Below are 18,910 nucleotides of genomic sequence, written 5' to 3'. Positions count from 1 at the left end.
GGCCCTTTGTGTCTGTTAAGAGGCACAAAGGCACTCTTTATCTTATGCCCCCAAAACTGCCGTTTTAGCTGAGTGGGAGCTTAGCTTTAGCAGCTCCGTGTTGCTAGCACCGATTCGGCTCGTCTTTTTTGCTATCGACAGTACTCCTATACATATAGCGGTCAAGATTAACGTAAAAATTGCCCGGAGTTCTCGTTTAATCAGTGTTCAAAAAGGACAACGTTGAGGTTGTTTGGGGTACGTTTGTACCATAGGCGCATCGTTTCACGATCTTGCTGAAATCGCAATGTTTGACGGGGGTCCTTCTCCTTAGTTACAGTTGCTGAGCTAGGATTGGACGAGGACCGTTCGAGGGCGGGGTTTTGCGAACGGTCAATTGCCAACAGCTGCCAACTTTAGAATGTTGGAGTTTTTGGTATTTGTTGGAGCAGTGTGCAAGCTCCTATAGGGGCGCATGCTTGGCCATAATGTAGCGTGTGCACAACACGCATACACCTTGCTTCCCTCATCTACACGGACGCAGCAGTTCCCATTTTTGCAAACCATACATAATTACAAGGAAAAATATTACTGAAAATGCGCTTCAGGTGTTTGGATAGGTCAGGAGGCACTTTACAGTACAGTCCTCAAAAAGTTGCAGCATTCTTTGTGGAGCAGGTGCGTTTGGAGGCCCACGCTCCATGGCTGCAGCAATCCTCTCCAGACTTGAGGAGATGCGCCCGAGAGGCCGCAGCAACATCGCCACCTGGTCAAGACAGGCAATTATTACTTTGCCGCATCCCGGACAGCTCCCACTGGCATGCGCCCGGCAAATCCGCCGTCATAATAGCAATCCACCATGGAACAAGCGTGCCTGCTCTTAAAAGGAATGTGAGATGACACTCTGATTGGTTATTTTCACGTTACGCTCAAACCACACCTAGCTACTTCAGACCAACCCATTTTAGATTTGCGTCGGGCGCAAGACTCAATTATCCTGCCGGTATAATAGCAACAGTGGCCGAGATCCGCCCACAAAGCTACTTGCGTTTTGCGTTTCATACTTGCATTTCAGATCGTTAAAATAGGGCCCATAGTATAGTATTTCAAAAAAAGTAATAAAAAAGTAATAGTATAGTATGTTGAAAAAAGTGATAAAAAAGTCATAGTACAGTATTTGGAAAACAAGTGATAAAAAGTCATAGTATAGTATGATGAAAAAATAGATGAAAAAAAGTCATAGTATAGTATGTTGAAAAAAGTCATAGTATAGTATGTTGAAAAAAGTGATAAAAAAGTCATGGCATAGAATGTCGAAAAAGTCATAGACAAGTCATAGTATAGTATGTCAAAAAAAGTCACAGTATAGTATGTTAAAAAATAGTTACACTATAGTATGTTGAAAAAAGTGATAAAAAGTCATAGTATAGTATGTTGAAAAAAGTGATAAAAAAGTGATAGTATAGTATGATGAAAAAATAGATGAAAAAAGTCATAGAATAGTATGTTGAAAAAAGTGATAAAAAGTCATGGCATAGTATGTCGAACAAGTCATAAAGACATCATAGTATAGTATATGAAAAAGTAATAATGAAAGCAGTATAGTGTGTGGAAAAAAGCCTTTAAAAAGTTATAGTAAGGTATGTCGAAAAAAAATCAAAGTATAGAATGTTGAAAAAAGTGATAAAAAAGTCATAGTATAGTATGATGAAAAAATAGATGAAAAAAGTCATAGTATAGTATGATGAATAAATAGATGAAAAAAGTCATAGTATAGTATGTCCAGTCGGGAGGAGATGAAGCCGTGAATGAGTCTTTCAGCAGCAGAGGGTGTGAGAGAGGGTCTGATTTTGGCGATGTTGTGGAGGTGAAAGAAGGAGGTTTTAATGACATGACTGATGTGGGGCTCAAGGGAGAGGGTGGAATCAAAGATCACACCAAAGTTATGGGCCTGGGGAGATGGGGAGACAACGGTGCTGTCGATGGTGAGAGTGGGGTTATTGATTTTGGATTTGGATTTGGAGCCTATGAGGAGGAATTCTGTTTTATCTCTGTTGAGTTTGAGAAGTTGTGTTGCATCCAGGTTTTAATAGCTGACAGACAGGAGTTGATGTGGGAGAGGGGAGGATTGTGAGGGGATTTGGTGCTGAGGTAGATCTGGGTGTCATCGGCGTAACAGTGGAAGTCCAGGTTGCAGTGGCGGAGTATCTGACCAAGAGGGAGGATGTAGATGATGAAGAGGAGGGGGTCGAGTACGGAGTCATGGAATAGTATGTCGAAAAATTCATAGTATAGTGTGTCAAAAAAAGTCATAGTATAGTATATTGAAAATAGTGATAAAAAAGTTAAGTTATAATATGTCAAAAAAAGTGATAAAAAAATCATGTTATAATATGTCGAAAAAAGTGATAAAAAAAGTCATAGTATAGTATATAAAAAAAAAAAGTATTGTAAGAAACACTGAATGTAAACAGGAAAACTCCAATGGTAACTTTCGGGACAGTAGATGACATCTTTTTTTGTCAAAACGCGTTGCTTGAGCTTGAAAATCAAAACACTCCGGACTACTTATTAGGATACCGATTTAACCAGGATATCTCCTCACCAATACTGTGATTGCAGGCACCTGTGCTGGGCCTATAAATAAAGGTCTGTTCTGTCTCTTTCTCTCACTCTCTCCTTTTCTTCCTCCCACCCTTCCTCCCATTTTATTTTCTGATTATTTCCTGCACCATATACTGCATGATCTACTCATACATGCCACTGACAATGCATACAGCACCCTGAATACACACTGATAAACACCCCCTTTCCCTTTGTGTTTACAGTTGTATTTCTGATTTAAATGAAACATTTATTTTATGTTCCTGTGCGGTTTCCATTCCTGTTGTGGCTTTACTAGATGGTCATAACAGGTCGTAGTGTTTCAAATCGTGACTGCTGGATGGCTATTTCTATTCCCAATGATACACCATTGTGTTTTTCTCCCTTTTCTCTGTGTAATGAAGAGTCTTTCCTCCTACATATTTGTTGAAAGCAGTCATTTTCCATGATGCATCCCTCCCACTCTCTCTCTCTCTCTCTCGCTCTCTCTCTCTCGCACACACACAAACACACACACTCGCACACAAAAGCACACACAAACACACACACACACACACACACACACACACACACACACTCACAAATACACACAGGCCCCTGAAATGGACTGGGCCAGCTTTCTCAGCCCCACCCCACTTCATTGTGGTGGCTGCCCTCCTTCTTGAGAGCCTGCAGTGATCTGCTGGATATTCCCTAATCTATGGCCGTTACATAATCTGCAGCAACATCGTTCATAGAGCCACTGGCTGTCTCCTCGTGTCAGGCTGTGATTATCACACAGTTACAGGGCAGAATAGAGGACTGGGAGAGAGGGATGATGGATGATAGATATATTGTAGATGGATAGATAGATAAGACATTGTATAGAGTGTAGGGCATCATTTGCTGCAGATTAAGTGTGTGTATATATACGCACCTGTATATAGGTTGAGTGTTTGCTGCAGATTATGTGGATGCTCTTGTGTGGGGCTGTCAGGACAAGCGTGGATAAAGTGGAAATTGTGTTGTTTCAGTGTGTATATGCGGACCGCACAAGCAAAAAGAGAGGGAGAGCGGCAAAAGAGGGAGTGCAGTTTTGTGTAGGGGTCAGAAAGTAGAAAATTATGACATCTAAATCAGGCAGAACTAAATCCAATCCTGAGTAATCATTGCTATGTGTAGTGGATTCAGAACCACTGAAACAGCCAGCCAAGACCTTCACCACACTCCGCGTCAACGCGAACCCCTCTACGAGCCCTCCGCCGTAGCTCGACGCGCACCTCCAAACATTTGTAACTTTGCGTCGAGGTGAAGCAGGCCACAAGGACTGTGATTGGTCAACTCGTCCTATGTGTTGATAGTCGGTGTTTCAAGCAGCCTACTGTGGGGATTAGCAACATGCCAGTTCACTGACATAAACTTCGCAAATAAACTCAGACATATTTGGTTACAATGACCAGCCATTCTCACATCAAGGCGATCCTTTTAAATGTGACTCCCTCCTCACTGATCCCTGCTACATTGACGCTGCTTCACTCACTGCACCGGCTGACAACGCTTTGCCTCCACGACCTCAGCCTCCACCTTCCTAGTTCAAAGTCCTTACTTGACTCAAAGGTTAAAATGGTTTTCAATGTCTTTCTTTTGGCTCACTCTTTTATACCCAAGGGGGTTTCTGCATAGCGCTCACTGTTGCAGCTTAGCATGCTGCTTGGCTGGTCCAGGGAGCATTCTCAAGAGCAGAGCCATCAGTGCCAAGCATAACTGTATTTCTATTTGTTGTAATAAATGGTTAAATCCATGACGAGAGTGTTCCTGACTGAAAGAAGAGTTCAGTCCACAATGGAAAGAAGAAAACAAATCACACAGCACCAATCCTTCAACAAAGACATTCAACTGGAATGGAAGGAAAAACTTAACAAAACAGTGAGTTAACAACAACAATTAACCAGCGATTGGAAGAGTTTGAAAAGATGAAAGCACTTCGACCAAAACACTGAAAGTGATTTATTCTGTGTTTGGCCAAAATATACAAACACAAGAGACATATATAACAAAAGTTTTGTAAAAGCTATTCCATGCTTTATGACCATTGTTCATGATTAACAAACTTAATTTTCTATTACAGGACTTAGCAACTCAGAATGTTACCTGCTGCCACAAGGGAAGACAGACCGATAATAAGTAACCTGTCAACAAACATCTGCCTTTAACAACCTATACAGTAAGCATATGTATAACATATAAAATTAACACATATGGAGCTTGTGACAATTAATGCGTATGTACAGTCACACGCATATATACATTTTCTTTGAAGTTCTCTAATGGAGCTCAGCGCAAATTCTTTCAGGAAGACTTCCAAATAACTTTAATCACCACTTTCTCTTCCTAAAACTATTCAGCTGTTAAAAGGCGTTCACTTTTCAGTCAACCAACCAAAATTGGCCACAAAATTCATGATCCAATCACAACATGACATCCTGCTTTAAATGTCTTCTCTCCTTGCTATCAGCTGTCTTTTCAGGCAAACGTGCAACCCTCCTCCTCCCCTTCCACCTCCGGGCATCGTCAACCATGGCAAGGCTGTCTAGGCTCCATCAGGGGGACTATGTCTGGCTTCTCTACCCCTTTAAAATATTTTTAACGATGGAGTCTAACCCCTAAAGACTCTGTACATTTCATATTATGCTTATGTACAATAAATCTTTGCATATCTGCAACGAAGTCTCTCCTAATTGAATTGATACTTTTATCACCTGTGTGTTATATTTATAATTGCTTTCTTTTCCTTGATCCACTATATATGTTATGTCTTTGCATCACAGCTGTCTTAAACGTTATGCCAATAACATAATGCCTAATTGTAATTGAAAAAGAGTCAAACATTTAAAATTAAAATGGTATATGTAGGCAAAGAGCTGAGAACGGATTTACGTAAACAGCAGAGAGGAACAGAACAAGACAGACAGGAGAAGAAACAGAGACAAGCTTAGCAAGAGACAACAACTGAGAAAGTCAAACCACAAAGATGAAAGGCACGATGAGTTGATAGGCCTAGATTACATATAAACATCCAGAATAGTAGTACAGCAGGCTATACTGGCAAAATTCTCTCTTATTTGGGTTAACCCTTTGCACAAAAATGACACATTTTGCCACAACTCAATCTAACCTGAATGAATGATGAATAATACGCATACTGCTGGAATAAGTATACCAATGGTAATAGTGCAAATAGGAACTACTTTTAGCTAGTGCAACATGACCGTTCATGGTGAAATTTCACAAAAATGCAAACTATAGTTTAGCCTCACATCAGCCAAATGTGACTGATCCACATAAAAATCTGTTCTCCGTTCATTTGCTGGGATTAACAAATGTGTAAGTGCAAAGTGACTGCTGATACTAAACCACCACTTTCTGCATGTACTGCACTGAATCTTAAGGTAAAGCCAATGGTACGTTATTAATGTGTGTGTTGGCGGTCAGCTCACGTTTTGGACTCAATATGCCTTTTCTAATTTAGACATTTCATGTCCCCAAACATTACATGGAGAAAATACAAACCCCAGTTCCAATGAAGTCCCATCTTTTTTGGAACGTGTTGCAGGCATCAAATTAAAAAATGAGTGAATATTTGCAAAAAAACAATAAAGTTGAACATTATTTTAGTTAGAACATTAAATATCTTGTCTTTGTAGTGTATTCAATTACAGTATATATGTTGAAAGGATTTTCCAATCATTGTATTCTGTTTTTATTTGCATTTTACACAATGTCCCAACTTCATTGGAATTGGGGTTTGTACATCTTTGACAAAGTCCAATAAAGGAGAACGGCTCAGAAAACAAGTACTGACGTGACAACAACAAACTTTCAGCAAATTAATGTAAAAGCCCTGCAAAGAGTTTTGTTATTTAGCAGCTCACTTTAGATTTGTGAAAAAAGACAGAAGTGTGGTGGAGCAAGTGAAGTGGTTTGATGAGAAGATGTAGAGGCATGTAATGAGGCCAAGTGAAGCCCTTTTCCTTTCCTGTAAGTGCAGCATCAGCTCTGACCATCATTTATCACAGCAACTCAGTGCAATTTTTAAGGTATGTATCTGTACACAGCATCAGTAGTCCTACTGCCACATGTGACCTACATGTATAAGACAAGTCGAAAGTGACACAGAATAACTATTTTAATCAGTTCCACACAGTGAGGTTTACAAATTTTAAAATAGAGAAAAAAGGTAAGCGTTTGAGTACCTGGTGCCACATTGGTACCACAGGAGTTTGGTGCAGCACCAATTTTTGTAACGTGTTTCCATCTCACCTCCCATCTTCTGACTGATAAATAAATTACCGGGAGCATGGATATTAGTAATTAGATATTAGTAATATTTACTTCTTTTTTTTATTGAAAAGGTGGTTCCCCTTCTTAAGTGTGAATTTACACAGGTTTGAACTTGAGCTATCTGATTTGTCAATGCGTGTAAACCAAGCGGCAACCTCTGGTGCTGAAAAATTAAGCCAAAAACTGCAGTTCATCGATTGACCACTTGAGGCTGAATCCAAAAGGGAGTTAACCTTTATAGACCCCCATGTTGAAAAGCCCAACTTTACAGCAGAAATAAAAATGTTTGGGGGGGGATTTGTTTTATAACTAATTTGTTGATATTATAATTATAAGCCTTACAATTCTGCATAACTAGGGGTGTTCTGCTTTGAGTGGCAGATAGGCTGCCACCACCTAAGGCAAACATAGACTGTAGGCTTCATTCAGCCCGCCTCAACTCCTTTAAGCTTTATTTTGACTCTTCATGGACCTATAGGTGATGTCACATCCAAATTATATACAGTCTATGATGTAAACACAGCAAGTGTGAAACAGTGGGGCAGACTTACTGAGGAAACCTCTCCGTCATTCCCCGTGGCTGGAGCTGCAGCTGCAGCTGCAGATGCAGCTGCTGACTCCTGGGCTGCCACTTTCATGGCTGCTGCCTTCCTCAGCTCCCGGTTGGCCTGCAGAGTGGAGAAGTAGTTGACGGCTGCAAACTCAATCAGAGCGGAGAAGACAAAGGCAAAGCAAACGGCGATGAACCAATCCATGGCTGTGGCATAAGAAACTTTGGGGAGGGAGTGGCGAGCGCTGATACTGAGTGTTGTCATGGTCAAGACAGTGGTGATACCTGCATACAGGGAGGAGACAGAAGTTAGAAATGTACTGTTCTCAATTTCACATCTTATCTTACTGTGGTATTGACAGGCTTGTCTTTATTCTCGTGTTTACTGTTTTCGTATACTGTGGCAATATGTAAGCTGAAACTGGTTTTGTCTTATAGGAATAATTTGACTTTTGTTTTATTTAATTTAAATGTTTGTTTAAACTGCACACAAACAGTTTTTATTTAATTTAACTGTTTCATTTGGTGAACCCTTTCTGATAAGAAAATAAATACTAAGGTCGTCTTGACATTATCACTCTCAAAAACTCTCAGTGTTAATAGTAATGTTCCAGAACAGTATGAAGGAAGTTGATTAACGATGAGTGTGAGAGTATGAAGGTTTTTAATTTTCTGTTTTTGAGAAACCATCATATGACTGAATGCTTGGAAATGTTGGCCAATGAATAATGTAGAGGTTGAATAATGTAGAGGTTGATTATGAGAGACCATTGCAATCAGCTTGATTAGACACACAGCTAAAACATACACAAAGAAATGTAACGATACACTGTATAATAGAAAAAAACTTGTATGAGTATGAATAGCTATTTTTCAGCCTGTCATTTGACTTTGGAATGTCTTTTCTCTAAATCAACAGATCAAATATAGCAGGTATTCTCACCAAAGCGATTCTATCATTTAAGTAGCAAGCAGAACTGCAGGATCTCTTTGGAAAAAAGCAATTTCAACTCTCTTAGCTAAATATACCATCTGGCAAATAACGTCTGTGATCACATTAGTATTGCAGAGATGATAGCAGTTGACACACTCATGGCTTCAGGATTTATTAGACCACAATGCTGCCGAGATGATTCAAAGCTACTTTCTAGCGAGGTCTCAGCATGTACCGCAGTGAGTCATCTTCTATGTTTCCATTCAATTGTCAAGCAAATTTTAAGCCAACTTTTGAAGTCGCAAGAAAACAAATGCCAAAATTGACAAATTTTCATCAACTGTCTATGAGCAAACAAACAGTAATCTGACAGTAAACACAGTAGAATAAGTAGAGGTTGCAAACCAGGAAACAAAACAAGTCGGCTTGGCCATCTAACCCATCTACAAGGGAAAAAGTTTTCAGGAATTTAGTTCAAATGGGCAAATTTTTAATGTTCTTTCGTGTCAGCTAGTATTGGTCATGTTTCATGCTGTCCAGAGACAAAGACATGTTTTGTAAATATTCAGGAAGACAGCTGATCATTCATGTGAGTTAAATATTTGCAACTTCAGAACTTATTCGGCAAAGACGTTTCCACATCCCATTTAGTGTTACAACTCTTTTTCGACAAAGGCAAAAACACCATAAAGTGAGCGTAAAAACCTTTTTGCACAATTGAGGAAGTTTAATCAAATTTTATCATTTCCTTACAGCTTTTCTAATGCAACACTTCAAACTTCTCATTCAAATATGTGAACAGAAACACTTCTATTGACAAAAAGGTCTGACAGCTATCAACACTATGATAAAGTGATTTTCTGAAGAATACGCACGAATAAGCACAGGAGTGCATGAGATTGATATCTTACTTTTTATGTCTACTCTTTCACTTGAATCCCGTGGCATGCATAACCTAGTTACATACAAACTTATGTAAAAATGAATTGCAGTGTGTACACAATTGATTTTCCCAAGGATTATCTTTGACACATGGCAGCAGCTCTGTTTGATGGCATAGAATGTCAGACCATGTTGCATTTCAGCCCAGTTAGCTTTATCAAAAAGTCACTTCAGGGAATGCTAATCTGTCCATAAGCAGACTAGACCATGCCCCCGCACTGGCATGGCAAAAAAAGAGACCAAATACCTGTAAACATTCTCAAGAAAGCCATCCAGTAAGATGACCCAGACACAAGCAACAAAGCATGCTTATATAGAGTGTCCAACGATTTATTAATGTCCTCTGACAAGGGTCAATGCTCTGGTGCTGCTGGATCTTAGTGCCGCTTCCGATACAGTGGATCATAACATCATGCTTGAAAGACTTAAGCATTGGGTTGGTATCTCAGGAAGCGCCCTGGATTGGTTCACCTCCTATCTATCAGACAGAAGTTTTTCGGTGTATCTTGGTCCCTATTCCTCAGAAACTGTGGCCCTTTCCTGTGGGGTGCCGCAGGGTTCTGTGTTAGGTCCGCTTTTATTTGCATTGTACATGCTCCCCCTGGGACATATAATTAGCCAAGTTGGAGATATTTCTTATCACTTATATGCTGTATGTCTCTTTTGAGCCAGAAGACACTGACAAAGTGTTGAAATTGCTTAGATGTTTCAATTTGATCAAGAATTGGCTCGCAAACAACTTTCTACAGCTCAATGAAAATAAGACCGAAGTCCTTATTGTTGCTCCGGACACTATAGCTTCCAAGATTAGATAGCTGCTGGGCTCCTTGTCCTCAGCTGTTCAGTCCAAACTGAAAAATTTTGGTGTAATATTTGATAATAACATGTACTTGGATCCACATATTAAATCTCTGACCCGCACATGTTTCTTTCAGTTAAGAAACATTGCCAATATTAGAGGAGCTGTTTCACATTCAGAGCTTGAGATGATTATTCATGCTTTTATTTCATCTCGGCTTGATTACTGCAACTCTATTTTCACCTGTCTCAGCAAATCGTCCCAGGACCGTTTACAACTAGTCCAGAATTCTGCTGCAAGGATGCTAACCAGGTCTAGCAGGATGTCGCACATCACTCCGATTTTATACTCATTACATTGGCTTCCGATTAACTTCAGGATCAAATTTAAAGTTTTGATTCTGACTTATAAAGCTTTGCATGATCAGGCTCCGGTGTATATCTCGGACCTGCTCCATTCATACCCTACGAATAGGCCCCTCAGGTCTTCTAACCAGGGATTACTGGTTGTCCCACGCACCCTTTAAAAGACTAGAGGTGACCGTTCCTTTGAAGCAGTGGCTCCAAACCTGTGGAATGCTCTTCCTATTGTCTTACGTTCTGCAGTCTCTGTTGAAGCTTTTAAAAAGCAGCTGAAGATGCACTTGTTTAAATTTGCTTTTGATTCCTGTATGTAAAATGTTGTCTTTTAATGACTGTTTTTAGTCTTTTTAGTTGTATAACTTACTATGTTTTGTACAAATTTTTATCATGTGAAGCACTTTGTGACTCTGTCTGTGAAAGGTGCTATATCAAATAAAGTTATTATTATTATTATTATTATATTTGTTTATCTGTTAATAAGTATCTCACTAGACAAGCTCTAGTTGAGATGATAAAAAAGATAAACAGATTGGAGATCTGAAAAAAAAAGAAATTATGTATCAATGGATAGGTGGAAGAGTGAAAGCAACATGGTTTCCTTAGCTGAAGAGTGCACTGGGCTTTTCAAAGTCTGTCAAAAGTTTGTCTAAACTTCTGGCCATAGTTCCAGATTAAAGCACAGACAGCAAAGCTCGATGGTGTTTGCCCCCAACTGCTCCTTCCAGGCAGCACTGCGACCGCTGCCTTCAAGGCACCTAACCCTAATCTTAACCTTAACCTTAACCCTAACCATAACCATAACCATAACCAGTGCCTCCCAACGGTGCCCTCCAGGCAGCGCTGCCTGGAAGGCACCGTTGGGGGCAAAAAACACAATAAACCAGCAAAGCACTGCCTCAAAGTTTAGAAAAAACACTACATGAATACATCATTCTCTTGGATACGTGATAGTTTAAAATTAACACAAAAGATCCATGGCAGGTTCATTTTAGAAGCAATTTTCAAGTGTCAAACTATCAAAACACAACAAAAATAAATATGAAGTGTTATTTTGCCTCTAGAAAAATGACTCTTCATCACTGGAAAATGATTTTCCTCTATCTTGCTAATATTCCAACCTTATTAAGTCATATAAATATGCTGTCAATGAACATCTCTTTTAATGGCCTATTAACAAACTACATATCTAATTCACTTTCATCAAGCTAAAGCAAGCAGGGAAAAGGGGCCATTGAACACTGCTGCCCATGCTTTTACCAAATGTGCACTGTAGTTTTGCAAATTTCATTAGCAGCGTAGGAATTTATCGGGGATTTAATGCACCCAATAATGTCGCAAAAGCATTTTGTACACACCACTTAAGCAGTGAAAGCTAAGAGCTCTCAAATACCAGCTCCTCCGATAGCCAGTAAATGCTGACTGTCTCAAGCTCAACTACAAGTTAAATGATTGCAAAGGGGAGGAGGGATATGGGAAGAAAGCCTGTCAGGGGTAGGAGGAAGAGGCAAGAGAAAAAACAGAAAGAAAGAAAAAGTGTAGGAGGGAGGGGGATGAAGTATAAAGACAGGATTGAAATGAAATGCTTGGGGCATTTAAGTGCTTTTATAAGCAAAAAAGCAAGGTACAAATTAGGCCACACTCAATTAAGTCTGTGCGACTTGTGCTCAAGGGACTTTCAGCTCTTAGAGAGGTTGTTGACAATTCAGCACACATCATACTATGACTTAATGTACTGTCTGGGTGGAGCACATCCATATAGCAATCATAGCTAATTTTCTTTCTCAAATGCACCATCAACAGCATTAATGCAACTTATTTAGATAATATATATATATATATATATATATATATATATATATATATATATATATATATATATATATAGCTTGCTGTCCTTTATACCAGAAAAATATGCAACTACCTTCTGGAACAAGTACTTGAAGAGCGTATAAGCATGGCACTTTAATTGAAGACACAAACATCACTGTTTGAAGATAAAGTTTGGTCTTACGTCATAAAACATCCAATATGTGGTATTTGAGTTTCTCTATACAATTTCTGCTAAAATACCCAGTGTGGAGATTTGCCCAGCGCTCCTTTTTAACAACAGCCAATCAAGAGAACAAGCAGTTTTTTTAATCCTATACCCAACACTGAGTAAAATGAAAACAGCAGTACGAGTGCTTCCCACATGGGGCCTCAACTTTCACGCTTATACTAATGATTGGGATCTATTCTCTGAAGAACTATGCAGGCTTGCTTCCAAAGACAAGCACAGACTACAGAACCATCATCTACAAGGGCCAACAATATTACTCCGCTCAGCTGTTTGTTAAAAATTATCATAAGAGGAAATTAGAATAAAAAAGGAGAGGAATTTCTACACACTTTCCCCATGTTTTCCTCTTTGCTTTGTCCCTGTTTTTTTTGTCTCTCTCATTCCTCTCAGTCTCACTTTCTCCGTCTCTCTTCAGTGTGTCTCACCCTCTCTGCTCCTGAGGCTAGAGCTTGGTGGCAACTGTAGCGTAATGTAATGTGAGCAAGCGGAACCTGTGAGTGCTCTGAAGAAGGCCAAGTAAACATCCTCCCTCTCTCTGCCCATCCATGACCAATTTTAAAAATTGTATTCCCAATTAATTCATCTCCAGCCCAGCAAAGGAGGAATAGACATAATGAAATAAAGGTTAAAACATACTGTTGACTGATGACTGTGTCTGTCTTTGTTCTCTTGCAAAAGGTTGTATTTTAAGGAGCAGTCGGTGTAGTTCAAACCAATCAGTGTGCAGTAAATAGAGAAAAGTATGCTTGCTTAAAGTTTGTAGAGCTAGACTCACACTGAGGTCAAACAGTGGGTGGTGAGTCGATACATTTTAATTTGAGTTTAGGATACTTGAAGACTTTAACAGCTGAAAACAGTGAAAACTAAAACTTGATATAAACTTTTGCAGCATATACATGTAAAACAAAGATTCATCAGAACTACGAGAACTACTGGATGATGCATCAGAGGCACAGCTTTAGAAATTACCAACTGACTTGTTCTACTCAGTGAATTTAAGTAATTGCAATCATGCAAAACAACAACTGAAAATACTTTTTTCTAAGATAACACCTACATTATTTGCAAGCTATTGTTTTGCAGTTATTGGCAGTTAAAATGAGAATGTTTTATTCCTTTTCCAAATGATTCCATCCCAGCAGGAAAGCAATGTGCAGCATGTGTTCTTCCATTTGCTTCAGTCTGCATCAATGTCCCTTTTCACTTGAAAATTTGCATGAAACGTACACTGGAATTTATACAGCATATAAATACATTTAAAGAAATCTTACCAAACACAGTCCGAGCTGGAACTGATTCCTTATTAATCCAGAAAGAGACTTGGGCCAGGATGACAGTCATAATACAGGGAATGTAAGTCTGAATCAGGAAGAAGCCCATTTTCCTTTGCAGGTGGAAGTGGACTGTCATGATGACATATTCACCTGAGAGAGTAAAGAACAAATGGTAACACTTTACTTGTAGGTATCTACATAAGAGTGACATGACACTGTCATGAACACATGAACCCTAACCCTAACTTGTCATGACAAAAGCCGAATGACGCTGTCTGACAGAAGCGTTATGTCATAAACGTTTATGACTTGTTTATAATGTTTATGTTCATGACAGAGTCATGTCACTCTTATGTAGATACCTTCAAGTAAAGTGTAACTGAACAAATCAGGCAAATCAGTAATTTTATATATAACGATATATTACCTAATCCCAGAGAAACCTTGTAGAAAACATGTCACACCTCACATAAAAAGTCAAAACCACATACTCTAAGAGAGCTTTGAAATAGTGACCTGGAGAGGGTAATCTCAACCCATACTGCACATTGGACAAGACAATTCTGAGCACATTTCTATTTATCTCTTATCACCTGTGTTGGACTTCAGCCTCTCGCTTGACACTGTCTGACCGATGAGGTCGTACTGCAGCAAACTGGATGATTCCTGTGGCACCTCCACAGAGGACAGAGGACCCTTCTTCCAAGTGTACACAATCTCGCTGATGGGGTAAGCATCTAGACAGGATGAATGGAGAACTTTGTTAAAACTTAGACATCCACCATTTCAAAAAGTATTTTTATTTTTTATAATTTAGGACACAAAGCGCAAAGAAACTTTTGACACTTTGAGAGAATAACAGATAAAGGGACAAAGATGATTACTGCTGTCTGGTTTCTGGCTTTTAAAACTAACCTACTTTCTGCATTCTGTAAATTAACTAATAAATAAATAAGCATACAAACAAACAAATAACGCTGAAAAACAAACATGCACATGTAACGGCTGAGCAATGAACTGAAATATGCTTGTGCCAAAGAAAAAAGAAAAAGCTGGCATATTCATGTTTTTGAAAACATTTCAGTGAATACAACCATCATTTAAGGGGAGAGAAACAAATTTTATTTCATTCACATTTTTGCAGGCCCAGTCTTCTATACACTTAACAGATATTGAATGAGGAACTGCTGGCATAGATTTTTTTTTTACAGTTCCCCAAATGTACTGTTAGCAACATTTGAAATGGAAATCTTTAAATAAATTCTGTCGGACAGTCAGTTACTCAGTGACAGAGTGATCATCTGAGAGTGACACCATCTGTCAGACCAGTGAGGCTTAACAAAAAACAAACTCACAACTCCCAAACTTGAGCGGGCAGGCATGGCCGTCCATTGGGAAGTTCATCAGACGCATGGGACACTCTGCATTTATAGTTAATCTGTCGGAATAGAGAAGAGTTGGAAGGGGTGTTTGATTTATTTTTGATAGTCTCTTACTTGCTCAGTAATGACTACTGTTTTAAGCTGGATCCAGTCATTGTGGTACCATGCTGTACATTGGCTGTACAAACCAAAAGCAATATTTGATGTAAAGTGGATGCGTGAACTCTGTAGAGATTAATAGGTAATGATTTTGCATAATGGCAACACATGTAGCTCTCCCAAAGGTTACTAATGACAAAAATTAACAATAAGTATCAAATAAAGCTCTTTAACTTAATAATTCAGTGTTTTAAACTAAAGTTGTTCCACTTAAATATTCTAATTATTTAAAAAAATATGTTTTCCTGCCATCAGTAATTGAAGGGGAATTTTTTAATGCTACATTGGAACAAAGCCGCAGTCATGTTTGTTTGAATTGCATTCCAGGCCTGTTTTCAGTATCAGATGGCCCATATCTTGTTTTTTGGAATGGCACTCTTCATTTTGTTTTATGTCCGTGCATATTCTTGGATGTGTGTTTGTTTGATTTGCTTTCCAGGTCTGTGCTCTATTCCGGTCTTGGCTGGGTTTGGAGATCACTGTCCAGCACTGTTACCTCATGGTGTAGAGGATAGTTCCGTTCTGCATGATGCGGAACAGCTTGTTGGGGGTGGTCATGTTGTGAGAGATCGACCTCTTGCCATTCCGGAAAAAGGTGTCCGGCGTCCATATCTTGCTGACCATCAGGTTGTTGAGCCGCAGGATCTCGATGGGGCCTTCGAATTTTAGCCGTTCATCGATCCATGTCTGACGAAAGAACACGTCCATGGTGTATTCCTGGATGGAGGTTAGAGTGTGGGTTAAGGATTTATTTACTACTACTGCTACTACTACCAATCCTACTGCTGGTGCTGCTTCTGCTCTTGCAGCTACTATCTCCACTACCCCCGGAGAGAATGGCAGATGGGTTTGTGAGCCATGGTTTTTGTTGGACCTGATGGAACGAGTACTGGCAATGTAGTCTGTTTTTTTGTATCATTTCTGGACTATTTTACTATTTCTGCTAGTACTAATGAAATTAAAAACATAGATTTCCTGTATTTATCGTTTTCACAATCAAGACATTTATTTGTTGTTGTTTCTTTTTAGATAGTTAATATCGGATTTTAAGATATTACTAACACAGATATATAGAGACACAGATATGTTGTAATATTCTAAAAACATCCCTAGAATTATGTTTCTTTGTCATTTATATTACATTTATTTACAAGACAATGCAACTCAAACAGATACCAAGACATAAAACATGTTTTCAACATATGCAACAGCATATGTTATAAGCTCATCTTATATTTCTTCTTATTTTCGATGGACTGCAAGGTATGAAAATAAAGTGAATTCAAGATTGATTGATGATAAAATCATTAAATGTGAAAACTGTTTATTGTATCTACAGATTCAGCATAAAGTCTAGGATGCCTTTTGATCAAATGGATGACCTTGCTGCCCTGAAGAGCCTTTTACATGCATCTCTATAGAACTGCCACCAGCTTATCACATGGCAGTTCAAGTAGGCTTTAGATGCAGTGAAAGCCTAAAGCCTGAGCAGTGTAGAGGGCAACAGACATACAGCGCTCAGCCTATCCCATGACAGGAGTAGCAAACCTATCCCATCCCAACATCAGCCACATCTCCCTCTCTCTTTCTCTCTCTCTCTCTCTCTCTCTGTGTCTCTCTCTGTGTCTCTCTCTCTCTCTCTCAGATGGGGGGGATTGTCAACCAGATTAAAATCCTAAGCTGCACTAATGACATCATGCCCAAATGCTGGAATAATGAAGGATGGGGAGCAGTATGCTATATGCAAGAAGTTACGGGGAAAACTGTACATATTCTATTGTGTGTTCATACATTGACATCTACATTGACAAGTGATGATACACATGCATGTGTATGGCAGCCAGTGAATTAGCCTGTGCATACGGTATCTGTATTTCAGCAGTCAGCCTGGTTTACATACCATCTCAACATCTGAAACAGGTCCAAAGCTGGTGACAAAGATGTCAGTTTTGACCTCTGTAACTGGACCTACAGCAGAAGGATAAGTAGTTGCTTTGATACACACACAAAAATAACTTTGAAACTGACATTTTAATGTATTTCAAAATATAAAGCAGTGTACAAATAAAGCTATGTGTAGCCTATGCATAGAGGACATGAAATTGATTCTGAGTTGATTCTGAAACTCAGTTTTCAGTTGTTAGCTGGTATTGTATCATAATTGTATATAGGACAATACACAATTTTGAACCATTACAGCACAAAAGCAAAATGAGGCACACACAACTACTGGAGAAAAACTTGATCTTCTAAGAAAAGGAACATTGATCCAATAATGTATGAGGCAATATCGTTTAAAATACAATACGACATGGTCAATAGCATACCTCCAAATCCAGGTCGCAGCCTGTTGTCATAGCCATCCAGTAATCTATCCAATATGCGCGTGATGTTATCCAAATAGATATTGGTATCACCGTGCTGATTTCCCCAAACACTGCTTGCACTGTAATTAAAGTACATATGCACAAATGATTGCTTATTACCAAAAAAGCTTATTATAAAACAGCTGAAAATACAAAGTTTCTCAAATACACATCCATCCACAGTCTTTGGTTCCCGTGCGTAAAGGTCCGAGAACATGCAGAGAAAAGAGTTGTCATACTCACCAAGACAGAAACAAGCAAGTTAAAAGGAAAGCCATGCCTCGCAAACACCCCACAACTAGAAATCCCTGGTCAACTTTTAAAATCAGCATATTCCATCATTTAAAAGCATGATTAAACGCGGGGCAGGTCTTCTTTTAGTTGTAAAACCGTGCGAGGATATCGCGCCAGTCCAGCACGACTTGACTTCCCCTCTAGTGCGATTGCGCCCGCCTCAGAATCGCTCAGTTGGAAAAACCTGAAGAGTTTTTAAGAGAGTGAAGAGAGTGAAGAGGAGGGACGAACGTGCACATTAACCCAACATGGCATTTATCAAGAAATACACTGTTCTCAAGAGCAACTTGAATATTTAGTAAAAAGGTTTCTGTTTGATGAAGATAATGACGGTTACTGTGCCTATTTGATTAAGGATGTCGAGGAGAAAAGAGCGATGGAGAGAAATAGAAAGAAAGAGGGGAGGGAGAAGTACAAGAAGAGAACCTGCACAAATACAGTACTATTATATCAATGGACAGTATACCAAGTGACCTTTTTGAATGCAGTATCTTTTTTAAATGATATGATTTTGCGACTGCCTTCTCAGCTTTTGTTACTCCTGAGTGTGTGTGTGTGTGTGTGTGTGTGTGTGTGTGTGTGTGTGTGTGTGTGTGTGTGTGAAACCACAGTGCTTGGCCATACAAAGACAGAAAATTGCTGCTAGAGATAAAGCATGGTGAACTGTGATTCATAAAGTGGTTGGATGGTTGAGTGGAGTAGGTGGTAGATACATTTAGTGCAACTTCAAACTCACACTATCCATAGACAAAGAGCAAGGGGAAACCACATGAAGTCAGCTATTCATACAGCGATGAGTTTATTTCTGTTGCAAAAACACAAATGAAATTGCATCATTTTCACTGGTGCCCAGTAAAGTTGCCCTTTCAGTGGCACAGCTAGCAGT

General features: G+C 39.2%; 1 protein-coding gene across 2 annotated transcripts in view; it reads right to left on the bottom strand.

Moving 5' to 3' along the window:
- Window positions 1-18,546, bottom strand: part of gabra6b (gamma-aminobutyric acid type A receptor subunit alpha6b) — a 38,343-nt gene extending 19,797 nt beyond the window's left edge. Inside the window, exons 1-8 of one of the 2 annotated variants that reach the window (XR_005636391.1) lie at window positions 17,974-18,546; window positions 17,692-17,810; window positions 17,265-17,332; window positions 15,861-16,081; window positions 15,179-15,261; window positions 14,417-14,560; window positions 13,821-13,973; window positions 7,455-7,738 (exon numbers count right to left, since the gene is read on the bottom strand). Coding sequence is in view for 1 of the 2 variants with exons in the window: in XM_039776978.1 (XP_039632912.1) it covers window positions 7,455-7,738; window positions 13,821-13,973; window positions 14,417-14,560; window positions 15,179-15,261; window positions 15,861-16,081; window positions 17,265-17,332; window positions 17,692-17,810; window positions 17,974-18,062 (1,161 nt within the window). In the remaining variant the exon portion in view is untranslated. The remainder of the gene's footprint in view (window positions 1-7,454; window positions 7,739-13,820; window positions 13,974-14,416; window positions 14,561-15,178; window positions 15,262-15,860; window positions 16,082-17,264; window positions 17,333-17,691; window positions 17,811-17,973) is intronic. The other variant, XM_039776978.1, reaches the window with a different exon arrangement.
- Between the last annotated feature and the right edge of the window lie 364 nt (window positions 18,547-18,910).

The sequence above is a fragment of the Perca fluviatilis genome, chromosome 16 (genome assembly GCF_010015445.1).
Source record: "Perca fluviatilis chromosome 16, GENO_Pfluv_1.0, whole genome shotgun sequence".
Lineage (NCBI taxonomy): Eukaryota > Metazoa > Chordata > Actinopteri > Perciformes > Percidae > Perca > Perca fluviatilis.
This window is presented reverse-complemented; position numbering and strand designations above follow the sequence as displayed.